Source organism: Staurois parvus, unplaced genomic scaffold (assembly GCF_062004578.1).
Source record: "Staurois parvus isolate SC_StPar_1 unplaced genomic scaffold, SC_StPar_1.0 ptg000175l, whole genome shotgun sequence".
In the NCBI taxonomy this organism is placed as follows: Eukaryota; Metazoa; Chordata; class Amphibia; order Anura; family Ranidae; genus Staurois; species Staurois parvus.
In genome coordinates this window covers 9,287,501-9,305,556 of record NW_028317971.1, presented here as the reverse complement: position 1 = coordinate 9,305,556, position 18,056 = coordinate 9,287,501, and the positions used below count along the sequence as shown (strand labels likewise).

The 18,056-nt window shown below is 41.8% G+C and overlaps 1 protein-coding gene across 10 annotated transcripts in view; it reads left to right on the top strand.

Annotated features, from left to right (window-relative positions):
• The window catches only part of AHCYL2 (adenosylhomocysteinase like 2), a 168,215-nt gene that overhangs the window by 122,681 nt on the left and 27,478 nt on the right, over positions 1–18,056 (top strand). For all 10 annotated transcript variants that reach the window (XM_089676928.1, XM_089676929.1, XM_089676927.1 and 7 more), the window contains 2 exons: positions 1,804–1,910; positions 11,305–11,421. In XM_089676928.1, coding sequence (XP_089533054.1) covers positions 1,804–1,910; positions 11,305–11,421 — 224 coding nt within the window. The remainder of the gene's footprint in view (positions 1–1,803; positions 1,911–11,304; positions 11,422–18,056) is intronic.

The window sequence follows — 18,056 nt, the reverse complement described above, 5'->3', positions numbered from 1 at the left end:
AGCCAGTGGAGGGATTGGCAGAGAGGGGTGACAGATACAGAACGGTTAGTAAGGTGGATAAGTCTGGCAGCAGCATTCATGATAGACTGAAGAGGAGATAGCCTGCGATCAGGTAGGTCAATGAGGATAGAGTTACAATAGTTAAGGCGAGATATAACTAGGGAGTGAATAAATTGCTTAGTGGTTTCCGAGGTTAGGAATGGGCGTATCTTGGAGATGTTGCGGAGGAGAAGTCTACAAGCATTGGACAGCGATTGGATTTGGGGCTGAAAGGACAGATGAGAGTTTAGGATTACACCTAGTACCCTGGCATGAGGGGAGGGACTGATGATTGTGTTATTGATCTTGATGGAGAAGTCAGGGGAGGGGGCACGGGCTGGAGGGAATACTAAGAGCTCAGTTTTGGAAAGATTGAGTTTGAGGAAGTGGAGTGACATCCATGCCGATATGTCGCTTAGTAGGTTAGTAATGCGAGAGGAGACTGAAGAAGTGAGGTGAGGGGTGGAAAGATAATTTGTGTGTCATCAGCATAGAGATGGTACTTAAAGCCATGGGAGTTTATCAAGTGAGGAGGTGTAGATGGAGAAGAGAAGGGGCCCAAGGACAGAACCTTGAGGGACCCCTACAGAGAGAGGGAGTGAAGAGGAGGAGGCAGCATTCAAGTTAACGCTGAAGGAGTGCTGCGATAGGTAGGAGGAGAACCAGGAGAGAGCAGAGTCTCGGAGGCCAAGAGAGTGGAGTTTTTTGAGGAGGAGGGGATGGTCAACCGTATCAAAAGCCGCAGAGAAGTCAAGTAGTAAGAGTATGGAGTAGTGGCCATTGATCTTAGCAGTTAGTAGATCATTTAGTGAGTTTTAGTAGGGCAGTTTCAGTGGAGTGTAGTGATCGAAAGTCAGACTATAAAGGGTCAAGAAGGAGGTTGTCAGTGAAGTAGGAGCTCAGGCGATTGTAGACTAAGTGTCCTAGGAGTTTAGAGGTAAACATAAACCTTTTTATGTTATAATTTTAACGTCATGAAGGATCATCAATTTTTTGCACAAAATAGAAGTTGGCTTCCACGTAGCCCAGACCATTTCTACCTAGAAAACAGCCTAGGGAGTTTCGAAGATGTTTACAGTGATCCCTTACTCCGGGTGCTACTGTTTGCTTTGAAACAGAACATCGATCATCCTGATCAGTACACAATGGCTAAAGAGAAAGAATGGTGATCTTGCACTGACCTCTAGAATACCACTAGGCTATGGTGAGGAGCCAGTGGCCTGCCAAGTAGAATTGGCACAGCGTTGCCTGGATACATTAGAAAAGGAACTTTCAGAGTCCAGAGATGTGGTGTAGCATTTTAATGACCATTTGAGCAGGAAAACAAATCTTACAGTTCCTGTGCAGACTTTTACAACTTCAAATTTTTTTTGGCTTGAAAGTATGAAACTAAACTATTTGGCTTGAAACAATTTTGAAACCTATTCAGCCCCATTCACACCTTTTTGGGCTTTAACGTGTGCATTGTAAAGCAAAACACGTGTGTCATAAGAAGGAATGTTATTCATTGAGGCTGTTCAGAGCTGTATGCCACTTTGCTCTGCAGTTTGAAAAAATGAGGCATGTCTGTTTTTCTGTGCATTATGTGTAAGAAAATGCCTATGGCAGGGTTATCTCATCATCCTTAGTATGACAAGATTTTACGTTTAATAAAACTGTCCACTGCTGGGCAACAATTGTTTCAGGTTTAGGATACTGCAGTTTGTGTTTACTAAAATTCGTCTAAAAGATCTCCAGTTTCACAGAGTTTGGCTGTCTTTGCAGATACTGGATGATGGTGGGGATTTGACACACTGGATATACAAGAAGTATCCTAACATGTTTAAGAAGATTAAGGGCATCGTTGAAGAAAGTGTAACTGGTGTACATCGGTATGTAGAAGCGATATATTTCCAGAAAAGCCTATTTTTACCTATAGCATGACACTGCCATTTAGCACTTTGTACTTGACCTGTGTACAGCTTCATATATTTTATGCTTATTGTTGGTTACCTTCAACTCAAATCTAATGGTTTCCATACAGTACATTTTGTGCTCATAACACTTGGCCATTACACTATTCAATTATAGGTGATTAACACAGTAAAGCTTTAAGTAAATCTAAACTGGAAGTGGATGACAGCGCTGTGTATTATAAACAATTGCTATATTATTTTTTAATAAATACTTTCATCTGTTTTTCTATTGTATGACAGTGCTGTTGATCTCTTTCAGGCCTTTTTTAGCCACTTCCTGCACATCATTCATTTGGACCAGATTCCATTACATTAAGGTGTTAAAGGTTTTAGATCTACTGAAATCTAATTTTTGTTACAGCATGGTCCACTGCTTATGCTATAGAAATTGCAGCATTTCACAGAGTAGGTAATCATTTTCTTCCCTGAGGGACACTGAAATTCAGCTATAGTTGGGTTATACTGCTGATCACAGGAGGGATAAACGCTGGCAAAACAAATATTGTGGCCCAGTCCAGTATAACTTCTCCTTCCAGCATGCCTCGTGTTTTTTTTTTTTTTTTTTGCTAGTGTCCTAGAAAAATGGTTGTCTTTTGTCGGCTCCACTGAGAAAAGTCTAACCTTTTTACTAGCTACTATATTTTATTTTCTTCAGTCAAGATTCCTGTGAAATAGCTACTGAGCTGGTCTTCTCACGTGTCTCTCCAGATCAGCCTTTCTTAACCTCCTTAGCGGTTTTCGGGAGTGTAGCTCGGGGTAAAATTTCAATACGAAGAGCGGAAACCCCGAGCTACACTCGGGCTTACCATGCGGCGTTGCTCAGGGGGTCCCTGCAGCACTTACCTTGTCCTTCGCTCCCGCGATGTGTCCCCTGCAGCGTCCCCGGCCATCTCCTCCGGCCGATGCCGGCATCCGGCTTCCGTGTTCCAGTCCCTGTGATGTCGGCGGGAAGTTTGAAATTTTTAAAAAATTTCATTTTTGCTGTCATTGCTGTTTCAATGCATTTCACATATATTTTGTCCCTACTGCTTTGTCCTGTGCCCTGCCTGCATTTTGACTGTTCTTTCTGCCTGGAAACTTAGAAAAGTCTATGGCGTCCAAAAAGCATCCCTTTACGTCAAAAGCGGTTTTAGAACAGCGATAGTAAATCAGAACCACTTGCAGAATTGAGTGATAATGACTCGTAGGGAAATTCGGCATCAGACACTGAAAACTATTTTGCGACTTTGCTCAGCGATGTGCGAATTTGCCTCTGTATTTCAAATTTCAGTGTTTTTGGCTTGATTATATTATTGAATTAAATTTATTATAATATTATTTTTTATGATTATTTATTAAATTATAATTTATGATTTCGTGTTTCAAATTTTATCATATCCGGAATGTTTACTAGACTCTTGTTCGGACAGATTTCAGTGAGTTATTCCTAAAAATTACAGCCTACAATAAAAAAACTACATATTTCCATGCAAAAAAATGGTACCGCTTTCAGCACCAAAAATTGGAAAGAATCATAACGCCGAGGAGGTTAAGCCTTATTTTGAAAGTCAGAACCCAGTTCGACTGGGCGAATGCAGGGCTAGCCTGGAATGTGACCTTTGGGCACAGGGCTCTGCATTATAATACTTTCTAGAGCAGTGTGTGCTGTCTAAGTTATTGGCAAATCTTTCTCTTGGTTCAGAGTCAACAGCACAACCCCAGGTGTGACACTGTCTTCTCTGACGACTCACTGTGTGAGTAGGCCATGTGGGTCAAGCACTGGGAGCTACTTTTTCACTAGGACCACTGGGCACCATTTAAAATTCCTGCTTTCCATTGGTTTTACACTGAGAAATCGAGTACTAGGAGTGCTGTGTGTGCCCCAGCTTTTTCCTGCCATTCAGTGTTTCTCTGCTGCCTGCCTACATTGACCTGGTCACCTTCAGGCGCTGAGCCTATTCCTGCTAACCAGCAGCTGAGTTGGTAACAAAATGAGGCTTAGCCATGTAGCCATTGAGGATTTTGGTAAAAAGTAGACTGCCCGCTCTGTAGATCTTGCAGTATTCCGCCTTAACAAAGCTTTGACCATCGAGCCATCCACCATTGGAGGATGCACTTCTTTTAAAGGAGAATTATAGCCAAATATTTATTTTGGCTATACTTCTCCTATGGATCATATGAGTGCAGTTCTTTTTGCACTCCTGTGACCCATTTTCAGCCAAAAGTGGGCTAAAGTTTGCTGTCGGCTGACGTCACAGAGCCAGTCCAGGTGCTGAAAAGATCTAGACTGGCAGATGGCTTAGCCTCTTAGCAAGCTGCTGAGCGCCTGAGCCAGCTGCTTTCACCCCCTCCACAGCCCTGCGCTTCGTTGAACGCTGGTGGGGAAGAGCAGGGAGCCTTTTGACTGGTAGATTGAAGACTGAAAGCTAAGCGATCACCAGTTTTGATCACTCAGTTCTCAGTCCTAAAGCCGGTGGGGAACAGATGCAGCATCAGATTGATGCTGCATCTACCTAGGTGAGTATAACCCCCCCCCCCCCCTTTTTTTTTTTTTTTTTCTTTTAATGAAACCTGAACTTATCTTTTTAAGCAGAGCTACAGTCGTTTTTGTGTTTAAGTCAGCGGCTACAAAAACTGTAGTTGCTGACTTTTATTAAACACAGTCACCTGTCCCACAATCCAGCGACATGCTCAACCGAGCTGTCCCTTCTCTCCCTCCTTTTTCCCTGGCGCTAACATCTCAGCTATGGGCAACCAGCTGTGACAGCTTGCGGCTTCACACCTGGGTGCCCACTGCGCATGTGCGAGTCGCGCTGAGGCGTTTCAAGCGGAAGAGGTTCCTGTACCTGTCAAAACTAGGTACCCGCTCCCCCACAAAAATAAAAAATTGCATGCCAAACCTGGAACTTCCCCTTTTGAGTGGAACTCCGCTTTAAGTACCTCATGATAAAAGACTGGAGATGTTTTCTAGGACACTGTTCTCCTTACAGGTTAACCTGTCTTTGTTTAGACACTTAATCTGTTGGACCCCAGGTGATTGGGCTAAGGCCATTTAGAGGATTTGATCTATGGCAGTGGATCCTTAATCTTAGAGTGTCTGGAACTCATGCTTGTAACTTTGAACTACAGTATGGACTAGTTGTTAAAAGTCTCCTGTCTGGCTTTTGAAGTGTTGGGGCTGTGGAACCCATATGCAAAAAGTTCCTGCTTCACATGCCGTCTCAGGAAAAATGCCTCTTCAGAGCTGCCATGTACACACTCATCAAGGATATCGCTGGAGGTAAAAGTACCCATCTTCTGTAGCAGTAAATGCCTAGGGCTCAACAAAGTATTGCTAACTCATCATAGGAAAGTCCTTTTTGTTACTCACAGGTCTCATCCCCCAAGGCCAGACCCAAGTTCGACTCAGAGTCCACTCGCAAACCCTGGCCTTCTCCCAAAGCCTCAGTTAAATGTTCTTCAGCACAAAGGGGTTGTTCCCATTTTCAAAAATGGGGCGACATCAGTTGGCACTTGTCAACATTTGGATATTCAGCATCTGCTGTATTTCCGGGTTCTAAATGTCTCCATTTTGGCCCAGAAATTTTGCATAGAAAGCACCAGATCCTTTAATCAGAATGTTTGGTCATTCTGCAGATTGTGGATGCATACCGGCATATCCCCATTATACCTAACACATCTCCTCCTTTTCTTTGCTGTGGATACTCTGCACAAGTTTAGTGGCCGAGCCGCTAAGCTTGTCTTTGTTGCAGGTTTTCACCATGGTATTGGCCCCTGTGTTAGCAAGGCATCCCGATTGTGGCATATCTAGATGACCTCTCGCTGAGGGACAAGTGTGCACATGTTCTGGTGGACAACAATGCCCAGACTGTCTATAACTTGAAGTTTAACTAGGCCCTGAGCCTTCACAAGTTGGCATGGAGTGGATTAATCGCTTGGAATATCTGGGTTTAATCCTGGATAATGCTGTAACCAGAGTTCTGCTTCTTCAAGAATTTGTCACAAAGTCAAACTCTCTGCACCTGGACTCTGACTGCATGACCTACAAATTCAGCAATAAACTGGACAGGTTTGTCCCCAGGTACAGGAATCCACTAGTGCAAGCAGTGCATGCTCTGGTGGTTCCGTGGGATCAGTATAAGCTGATCTACAGCTTTCTCCCCTTAAACTCTTAAATTCTTTCTGCTCCACAGGATTGAGAGAAAGGGCATTCTGATGATCCTCGTTGCTCTGCACTGGCCCAGGCAGATGTGGTACCCCAACCTGATCAGACTCCTGGATCCAGATCCTGTCTGACCTGCATTAGCAGCCTGCTACACTGTTGGTTGCTTTTATAATGACAAGGCTGTTGAAGCCCAGGTTCTGAAAGAGGCATCCCTGAATCAATGGTCCCCACAATGCTGAAATCTAGGAAGTCTATTTACCATTGCACATAGAATGCATATTACACTTGGTGCAAGACATGAAACCTTCACTCCAGGAAATTGTTGGTGAAATGAATCCTCGCCTTATTGAAAATTTGTCATTTGACCCTTTTGTACCAGGGGTCTCTAAACTTTCCGAAAAAAGGGCCAGTGTACTGTCCTTCAGAGTTTGTGTGGACCGGATTGTGGCCAGTGAGAGTAGAAAATGCCCTGACGTCAATGGGAGCAAACAAAGACCCATAATTGGTATTAGTGGGAGGAATATTGCCCCCTTGTGGGTATCAGGGGAAGGAATTGTGCCTCATCATTGGTGTCAGTGGGGAGGAATAGTGCTTCCTTGTTGGTATTAGGGAAAGGAATTTATTATTATTATTATACAGTATTTATAAAGCGCCAATAGTTCACTCAGCGCTGTACATTACAAAGGGGGACAGAACAATACCAATACAATGCAAAACATGAGGGGATCGAGGGCCCTGCTCTTTCGAGCTTACAATCTAGAAGAATAGTGTCCATCATTGGTATTAGGGAAAGGAATAGTGTCCATCATTAGTATCAGAGGGAAGAATAGTGCCCTATCATTGGTGCCTGTGGGAAGAATAGTGCCTCATTGATGGGGTCAGTGGTAGGAATGGTACGCAACTCTTACTATCAGTGACAGTAATTATTCCCTACTGTTGGTGTCAATGGGAAAAATTGTGCCCCAAGGGCCAGATAAAGGCAAGCAAAGGACCACATCTGGCCCTGGGCCACAGTTTGGAGACTGCTTTATACCATCAACGGCCAGGTCTCTGCACTGGTGATCTTGTTCCAGAAAGCATTGGCTACCCATTCGTCAAAACCTTTGTACATGGGGGTCTCTTATGTGGTTTCCCCTGAGCACTCCCCCTTTCCCTGCGGGATTTGATCTTTTCATGATCAGACTATTTCCCAGATTTGCAGTGCTGCCACCTTGTCTTTGTTTACAATACCCAAGTTTTACCAAATGACAGTTTACACTTCTAATGTCAGTATCTGGTCTTTCAGGTGACTCTTTGAGCTGCATGAAGTTCCCAGTGCTTTTTTTTTTTATGGGATTTTAGTACAGGATGGCCTACAGCCGGGCTTCTGTATTTTCATTCTGGACTTGCTTCCCTATATTTCATACTCTACTCTGAGTGCCCCACAAAGGAATACTTTCTCACATAACTATGACAGAGACCAGGTGAGAGGGAGCAATTACAAAACTGCAGGCAAACATAGCTTGCACTCTGCTGAAGACCCACTTATCGCTCAGTGACAATGCACCCCTAGCACCAGATTGATTAACTTGGGTACATTCAGCCTGCCTATACATGGTTCGAATCTCGGCCGGTTCCTGCTGAACCAGCTGAAATTCAAACAGTCTATAGCCTTAATCTTTGTCCAGGGCTGAGAAACACCAAGCCTCTTCTACCCCCGAAGATGTAGAGGGTGTATTGGAGGAAGTTACTGAAGAGTTTTCTTCCCCAGAATGCTGCTATGTTGAAGAGAGAGCTTCACACAACATGCTTCCCAATGTGGAACATGCCATCCAAAAGAGCATCATCATTGCGCAGCTTGATTCTCCTCTGTCGTGCCATGCCTCTTTTGGGTACAAGGAGACCTAAGGAATCATTTAAAACATTCCCTGGTCATTAATAGAAGAATCTACAGGTACAAAGTTTGAGATGCTCTTGTAGGCCCTACCTTGCCAACCGTTCTTGCTGAAATTTTAACATGTCAAACTGCAGCTAACCAGACTAGGACAATGAACAAACATGACCCAGTTTTCAGGGTTGTGTCTTGGCAGAGGAATTACAGCAGCTACCTTCTGCTCTGCTTTTCGTGCAGATGCCGTAGAGCAGGGGTGCTCAACCTGTGGTTCTCGACTTCAAACCAGGGCAGTGTACTTGTATTTAATTCTGCAGGTTTGATGCGCTTTCTGAAATCACAGGAGGTTTTGGTGTGCATTCAGAAAGTGCATCACACCCGAAGTCTATTGCAAAGTGCAGCTAACCTGTAGGAAAGCCACAGGAGCAGTACGCAGCACTTGCAGCGCATCAGTGTGAAAGCAGCATTATAGGGGGCTCAGGACAGTAAGGGCTCATATACATTTGCAGTTTGGCAGGCGGAAAGACCCTATAGATGAGACCCCCCACACTTGGACAGGAGGAGCGGCATATACAGATACCGATTCTCCATTTTCCTCCTGCCACCACTGAAAATCAGCTTCTCCTCCTCTCCCTCTTGCCATTCAGCGGCTGCAGAAGGAAGATGTTCATTAAGCTATTAAAAAGAAAAAAAGTGATTTCTGAACCATTTAATTTCATTGTGGCCAGTTACCAAGTCATTTAAGTGGCCTTCGCTCTTCAAAATGTTAAGCACCCCTGCCCCAGAGCATGTCATGAGATACATTTCCAGAATGGGTCTAATCTCCATTTACATGCACAGAATTGTATGGCTAAAGACCTGGACAGCTGGAGCTGCCTGTAAAAAGCTCCTCAGGCCTTTTCAGACTCCTTCTCTTAATCTACTTCTACTCCTGTCCAGCCAAACATGAAACTGTCTGTTTTGGTAGATTTCCATCCCTGCCCTAAGAATGGGGTAGTCCCTCGCGGTAGAAATTTATGGCAATAATCACTAGTCTTTCAGGCTGGGGAGGAGTGTTCCAGTCTCACGGTCCAGGAAAAATGGTCATTTGTGAAACAAATGCTCCCCATCAACATTGAGGAGCAGTTTTGATGGCTCTGCAACAATTGACCACCCTTTTGAGAGCACACCAAGTCAGGGTGCAGTCAGACAGTAGCATTACTGTGCTTTACATCTACCTCTAAGGGAACACCAGGAGTCTAGCAGCCTTGAAAGAAACAAACCAGATAATCTCATGGACAGAAACTCCTGTCCAGCTATCGCTGCAAGCCACATCCTGGTATGCAAAACTAGAACGTGGACTGCCGTTAATGCCTGAAGGTGAATGGGCGCTTTACCTGGATATCTTCAAGCCTACATGTTGGAAATAGGAGGCTCTGGATGTATACATCCTAACCAACAGAGTCAGCAACAGACTAGGTCTGTGTCCAGAACTTAACGGTTGATGTTTGTTATTTAAAAAGAAAAAAAAAATGTTCTACTTACCTGCTCTGTGTAATTTCCACAAAGCAGCCCCAATCCTCTACTTTTTGAGTCCTCCGCTGGCGGTCCTGGCTCTACACCCTGCTGAGTGCCCCCCATAGCAAGCCTCTTGCTATGGGGGGGCACTCAAGCAGACTAGCTCCCGAGCTGCGCTCCTGTGAATGGACATTGTCCATTCACACACAGAGCGTGACTTCGCCCCAACCTCTCCTCATTGGCTCACTGGCTGTGATTGACAGCAGCATGAGCCAATGGCTCCCACTGCTGTGTGAGCCAATGAAGGGAGAGAGACCTGGCTCTCATGCACATTGCTGGATCGAGATAGGGCTCAGATAACTATAAGGAGGGCTGAGGGGGGAGCTGCACCCAGAAACTTTTTTTACCTTCATGCATAGAATGCATAAAGTTAAAAAAACTTCTGCCTTTTAGAACCACTTTAAGCACTCTCAAAGGTCAGGTCCTTATCTATTCTCTTTCAAAGACCTGTCTTTTTGCCCTCCATTGTAAAAAAATAAATAAATAAACAAAACACAAAACAAACTTGTGTATCTCACCTTAAGCCCCCAATGCAGCACCCTGTGCTTCCTTGGGATCTCGGAATTATTCTCTCTGCCATGCAAAAAACACACTTTGAACCCATCAGTGATATTCCATTAGAACACCTCTCCTGCAAAGTGGCCTTTGTGGTTGCTGTCACATCTGTCAGATGTGTGTGAGTTAGTGGCCCTCGCTTGTAAAGCACCATTCAGACAAAGTTAGCTTATGCCCAAAACCATTCTTACTAAGGTGGCTTCAGTTTTGCACCTTAATGTCCTACCATTCTTATAAACCCCAACCCCCCCAAACAAAAAATCATAATGATTTATTTTTATTGCCTGAATATAGTTAGTCCCATGATCATACTTTCTCAAAATTCTACTAGGTAAATGTCTAATAGCAGCACTCTAAAGTTAGGTCTGTTGAACCTTATTGTTAGACCTGTTGGGTCCTGGTTCAATTCTGTTTTTCCTAGTTGTTGCCCACCTCTCTTATTCATTGCTTGGGGACGTTCCAGAGTCTATGAATACTTTGTGTCCTGTACTGTACAATTAAGATGAATTTTGACTTCCTGTAAATTTTCATATCTTGGTTACTCTGCATTGGCTTGTTTCTACAAAAAGCAACTCAAGGCATCAGGAGCATGTCCTCCAAAGCTTTGCCAGTGTCCAATCACCTGAAGGTACAAGCCTATTGCCCAGGGTCTGTAGATACTTTGCCTGTGTCTTATACTCTCCTGCAACATATGGAATTTGCAGGCAAGTCAAAATTGCTTTTTTATACTTGCTGTAAAATGTACTTTTGGCATTCATTGAGGGACATAATTATGCTCTTTGTGCTGTTTTGCCACAAAACTGAAGCTGGGAGTAGGAGTTATACTGGGTTGGCCCAGTTTTTTCTGGTTTCCAGGGCCTATTCCTCCTGTAGGTAACTTAACGCGACAGTATGATTTCCTGTGTCCTTCAGTGCACTCCATCAAATGGAGTTTGTAAGTGGAAAAAAAAAACAATCCCTATTCTCTCCACTAGAGCCAGGATGTAGCTACCATAGAAGCACAATCATAAGGGAGTGACCACCATCTTAATCACCAGTGCAAAGGACTGACCGCTACAGTATTCTAGAGCCAAGAAGGTGACAGAAGATTAAGCTTTGGTTGCATGTCTAGGAGTTTTACTGTGCCTAAAAATGTGTAATTGAATTCACACCATTTTTTTTTCTTTTTTCTTTTTCTTTTCCAGCTTGTACCAGTTGTCTAAAGCCGGAAAACTGTGTGTCCCTGCAATGAATGTCAATGACTCTGTTACCAAACAGAAGTTTGACAATTTGTACTGCTGTCGAGAGTCCATCTTAGATGGGTAAGAATTAAATAGGTTTGTAGACTGTTAAGTGTAAAAGACAATGCTTTGCAACAACTACTGAAACAAATTGCAGGTCTGCCTCACAGGAGTTTGTAGTTTAATAACTAGTAATTGAGGTTACTGCCCGATTTTCCTTTTATTTTTATACAAGAAAAGATGGTTACAAGCTGTGCACATTTCCAAAATGAAAAGATGCTTAGTGTGGTGAACGTGTTGTAACCGGGTACCCATCAGTACTGCGTGTAAAGGAAAAACAATGTTGCATGCAGGAATTTTGGAATGCACAGTTAAAATTGCACTGCATGCAACTATGTAGATCTAAACTAAAACATTCACCAGTTGAACTCTGGAAGGTCTTACCCCTTTCATAACCAGGGCATTTTTTTTATCCAGCACTGCTTAACTTGCAGTTGCTTGGTCATGCAACACTGTACCCAAATTAAATGTATATATTATTTTCACACAGAGAGCTTTCTTTTGGTGGTATTTGATCACTGCTGGGTTTTTTTATACACAACAAAGACAGAAAATTTTGAAAAAAAAAACCCTTGTTTCTATTATAAAATATATCCAGTAAAAAAAATCTTCGTAAATTTAGGCCAAAATGTATTCTCCTACATATCTTTGTAGGGAAAGACAAATCCCAATAAATTATTTATATATATATATATATATATTGTGTTTGTGTGTGTGTGTGTGTATATATATATATATATATATATATGTATATGTATATGTATGTGTGTGTATATATATGTATGTGTGTGTGTGTGTGTGTATATATGAATTTATGCAGCTTTGACGCTATATTGGTAATGGTGGGGATATCAGCAACTTATAGTGTGATGACGGGCAGTCTGGCACTAACAGACCCTTGCTGCTGGGAGGTACACTGTTTTTTTTCTTTTTATTAAAAGAAATATCTAAAATATTACATGTACTTAAGTATTCAGACCGTTTACTCAGTACTTTGTTAAAACACTTTTGACAGCAATGACAGCCTCGAGTCTTTTTGGGTATGACGGGGCAAGCTTGAGAGGATTTGCAAAGAAGAATGGCAGAAAATCCCCCAGTCAGGTTGGATGGGGATTGTCGGTGGACAGCCTTTTTCAGGTCTCTCCAGAGATGTTCAATGGGTTTCAAGTCAGGGTCAGTGTTTCAAGTCAGGGCTCTGGCTAGGCCACTCTAGGACATTAACAGAGTTGTCCCTAAGCCATGCCTTTTTATTTTGGCTGTGTGCTCAGGATCCTTGTCAAGTTGGAAGGTGAACCTTCAGCCCAGTCTGAGGTCCTGAGCACTGTGGAAAAGGTTTTCATTGAGGAGATCTCTGTACTTTGCTCCATTCAGCTTTACCTCAACCCTGACCAGTTTTCTAGTCCTTGCTGCTGAAAAACACTCCCACAGCATGATGCTACCACCATCATGCTTCACTGTTGGGATGGTATTGGGCAGGTGATGAGCGGTGCCTGGTTTCCTCCAGACATAACATTTAGAATTGAGGCCAAACAGCTCAATCTTGTTTGTCTCATCTCCACACAGGATCTCTGGATCTCAGTCAGAGGTGAGCATAAGATTTTTGGTCAGAGTCCTGGTTGTGCCTAACTTCTTCCATTTGAGAATTAAGGAGGCTGCTTAGCCCTTGGGAACCTTCAGTGCAGCAGATTTGTTTTTTTTGTAGTCTTCATCAGATCTGCGCCTTGCAATAATCCGGTCTCTGAACTCTGCAGGTAGTTCCTTTGACCTCATGGCTTTTGCTCTGGTACAGTTTGCATTTTCAGCTGAGAGACCTTTTATTGAGAGGTGTGTGCCTTTCTAAGTCATGTCCAATAAATGTAATTTACCACAAGTGGACACTAGTCAAGGTGTAGAAGCATCTCGGCAACAATCAAGAGAAATGGGAGAAACCTGAGCTAAATTTCAAGTGTTGCATAGGGTCTAGATACTTATGCCAATGTGATATTTCAGGTTTTCCTTTTTCATGCATTTTCAAACATTTTTAAAATCCTGTTTTCACTTTGTCATTATAGGGTGAATGAATTTAAACAACTGTAGTATCAGGCTGTGATCTTAGTGCTAGTTCAAGCTGGGGAAGCCAATCTCTCGTAGTCACCAGGGAGAAATCTGCAGGCTGCAGATTCTTCAGTCCCCTGAATTGAGATTGAGCTTTGTAGTCACTTTTGCAGCGGTTGTTTTCTTATACTGGGCCACTGGTTTCTCCCTGAAACCGTATATGTCATTATAACCTTTGTTACTGTACCTTGCGAATAAATTGGTAACTTCAGTCACAGGGGCACCAGTTAATCAGGCACCAACAATTTGCCCTCTTTGAAACTTTGTAAGCTCTGACATGACTTTGTATTACTAGCAGCGCATGTATTGAATGACAATAGTGAGGCTTCCCACCTGTTGGCTAGGTGTCTCATCACATAGTGGATACAAAAGAATGTCACTTCACTTCTGCTTTCAATGTAAAGCATGTCACTTTCACAACTGCAAATCATGTAGTGTTCCATTTTTTTTTTTTTTTTTTTTTTTGTTGCCTGACCCCTATATATACACTCACTGGTTACTTTTTTAGGTACACCTTTCTAGTTATAAGAAAATTATCCCCCACACCAATACAGGATGGATCCATGCTTTCATGTTTACGCCAAATTCTGACCCTACCATCTGAATGTTGCAGCTGAACCAGCCTACCATCCTCTGACATCAACAAAGCATTTTTGTCCACTCAGCTGCCGCTCACTGGATATTTTCTTTTTTTCTGACCATTATCTGTAAACCCTAGAGATGGTTGTGTATGAAATTCTCAGTAGATCAGCAGATTTTGAATTACTCAGACCAGCCAGTCTTGCACCACCAACCAAGCCATATTAAATTCTGATGCTTGGTTTGAACTTCAGCAAGTTGTCTTCACCTCGTCTAGATGCCTAAATAGCAATTTGTGTTACCAAGCAATGGAACAGGCATACCTAATAAAGTGGTCGGTGAGTGTCTTTTTTATGATTTCAAGACTGGTAATGATATCCCTTAAATATAACTAAAAGACACTAGGATTAGCATGTCTGCAAATAGTAACTAAACTATTTCTTATGCTGGCTACTAGTTTAAGCTGTTATATTCCTGGTATACCTATCTCCTAAACTGTCATTTACTTGTATCTCCTAAACTGTCATTTACTTGTATCTCCTAAACTGTCATTTACTTGTATCCATTTTAAGCCTCTTGTGTGTCTTCTGCTGGCAGGTGAAAGGAATAAAATAATTAAAACTACCTGCAATAAGGTTATGTAAGCTTTCCATTGACACTGCGGGCAAATGGAAAAAATGGCAAGAAGATAAGCTGTGTTTTGTTTGTTTTGTATCTGCTAATCATATTGTAAAGAAATTATCAGTAAAGAAAGATTAATGAATAACTGGTATAAAAAAAAATACTTTGGTTGATGGTAAGGTAAACTTATTCTCTTTTTTTTTTTTTTTTGCACGGTGTTCTTTTGTCAAACCCATATACAGCTAACTTTTCATAAAGGACAACTACAACAATCCAAAAGGTTTCTTTTAAATGTATTTGTTAGGATTGCATCAAAATTCTGGTGGCTGTCGGCCGAAATGAAAAAAAAAAAAAGCATCCATACAGGTGCCGAAAAAACCCCACCCCTCGCCGCCGGCCACCGCTCGGTAGTTCAGTCTTACCCGACAATCCATTGATCCCGGCACTGGGCATAGAGATAAGTGAAGGAAAGATGGCCACCACACATCTCTATGCCCTTGGAGGACCGGAGCGATGTCACTTCCGGTTCCGGCCATTTTTTTTTTTTTAAAAGCACTAGGTCAATGCTTTTTTTTTATTTAATGCTTTACATTGCAGAGGAGAGATGTGGGGTCTTATTGACCCCATATCTCTCTATAAAGAAGACCTGTCACTAATTATTTCTAAAAAAAAAAGGGATGCATGCAATTCTTGTGATAAGAATAAAAGTGATTTACAATTTTTTTTAAAAGAACAGTGCAAAAAAAAAAAATACTTTTAAAAAAAAAAAAAAGTGTAAAGTGCCCCCGTCCCCCCCTGCTCGCATACGTAGGCCATGCCCACATATGTAAATGGTGTTCAAACCACACATGTGAGGTATTGCCACGAACTTCGGAGCAAGAGCAATAATTCTCGCACTAGACCTCCTCTGTAACTTTACACTGCTAACCTGTAGAAATTTTTAAAGCATCACCCATGGAGATTTTAAGTACCGCATTTCATGTCATTCCATGAGCGTGCACAATTTTAAAGCGTGACATGTTGGGTATCTATTTACTCCTTGTAACATCCTCTTACATATTTTACAAAACAATTGGAGTATATATAGTTTTTTTTTAATCCAAAGTGTATTTTTTTCCAAAAAAATATATATTCATTTTTAAAAACTGCGCCTTTCGGTTTCCGGCCAAGCGCATTTTGAATTTTCACCTTCAGCACCAGAATTTTTCATTTTGGTGCACCACTGTTATTTGTTTAGAAATGATAGAATATTCCATATAACACACATTTTGGTGTGTGTTTTGTATATGTTTGGTAAGATACCTTTTTAGTGCATTGTTTATTCTTTTTTTCTTTAACTTTTTTTTTTTTTTTTTTTTAAATATCACAAAATGACACTGTTCATTGTGTTGCATGAAAATGCAAATTGCTTTATTTTACACCTATGAACTGGGTACAGTTATCAGAATATAATATTTCTTTAGTCCATTGAGGGACACAGGAAATATGAAACATTTGGGTTATTCTGCCTACAGGAGAAACACATTGCAACAACAAAATGTGAGCCAGATATGTTAAATCCTGAGGATCTTTCCATTCAGAAAGCGAGTGCAGGTTTTTATTTATTTTTTTAGTAACTGGGGTTCTCCGTGACGTGCTGCATTTTTGCAAGTTTCTCTAGTCATCAAATGCTTCTGGTAGATTGAAGCTAGATAAAGGAAATCTGGAAAGTCTCTGTCAGCAAAGGAGCACGGTTTCCCAATTTATTATCAGTACTGGTGTTTTCTCTGTGACAGTCCTGCAGTGATTGCCGTTTTGTTTCGCAGGACTCTGGTCAGACCAGTATGCTGAGAATGCCTTATGGATTTATCAGGACAAGGCTGAAGCAGTTCTTCTATCTGCTTATCAATGTTGTGGCTACCTAGATACATATGTGGTGTTTGATACAGTGGCAACTCTACCTGACAGCCATTTTGTGTGGGGAATTAAAGTTCTTTTATTCTGGGCTCACTATTTCCATTATGTACTTTGTAAGTTGGCCACATTGGGGAGCCCTCTGCTATGAGCTTTACCAAAGAACCTTTCCCGGCCCCTCCTTTCTTCCTAGCTGCCCTTGGTGTGACGTACATGTTTATGCACATACAGATTACAGATCTCCAACCTCTTACCTCTTTTGGAGAGCACAGTACTAACCAGAGTCCTGTTACAGGCCTTTGATATCGTAGTACATATAGGGAGTCGGTCCTAATCCTTAACTTGTTTTGTTTGGCAAGCAGCAGGAAGGTCACTCTACAGATGCAAGCAGTGAAATCCAGAGAAGACAATTTGCAGGACTTGGCCCCACTTGCCTCGTGTGAGTGTAGGGGCGTGCCTTATGAGGACCACCACTTACCTCTTGTGTCTATGGCAGTGTTTTTCAACCTTTTTTGTGCAAAGGCACACTTTTTTCATGAAAAAAATCACGAGGCACACCACCATTAGAAAATGTTAAAAAAATTTACCTCTGTGCCTATATTGACTATATATAAAGTAATTCTCTTGAATAGGAATCAAACACAAAGAAATTATTTTATAATTACTTTATTATGAAATAATAAAGTATTTTATAATTGGACCCGGGGGCCGGACCAAGAGTAGATGAATGATGTGTATGTGTCATCCATAGTAAGTATAGTAATATTCCCCCATAGTAAGCATAGTAATTAATCCCCCATATAGTAATTCATCCTCCATATAGTAATTCATCCCCCATAGTAATTCATCCCTCATATAGTATTTCATCCCCCCATATAGTATTTCATCCCCCCATATAGTATTTCATCCCCCCATATAGTATTTCATCCCCCCATATAGTATTTCATCCCTCATATAGTAATTCATCCCTCATATAGTATTTCATCCCTCATATAGTATTTCATCCCTCATATAGTATTTCATCCCCCCATATAGTATTTCATCCCCCCATATAGTATTTCATCCCCTCATATAGTATTTCATCCCTCATATAGTATTTCATCCCCCCATATAGTATTTCATCCCTCATACAGTAATTCATCCCTCATATAGTAATTCATCCCCCATATAGTATTTCATCCCTCATATAGTATTTCATCCCCCCATATAGTATTTCATCCCTCATATAGTAATTCATCCCCCCATATAGTATTTCATCCCCCCATATAGTATTTCATCCCCCCATATAGTATTTCATCCCTCATATAGTAATTCATCCCTGATATAGTAATTCATCCCCCATATAGTATTTCATCCCCCCATATAGTATTTCATCCCTCATAAAGTAATTCATCCCTCATATAGTATTTCATCCCCCACAGTACTATTCCCCCCCCCCCCTTCTAGTAAGCCAAGTCCCCCGTGTCAAT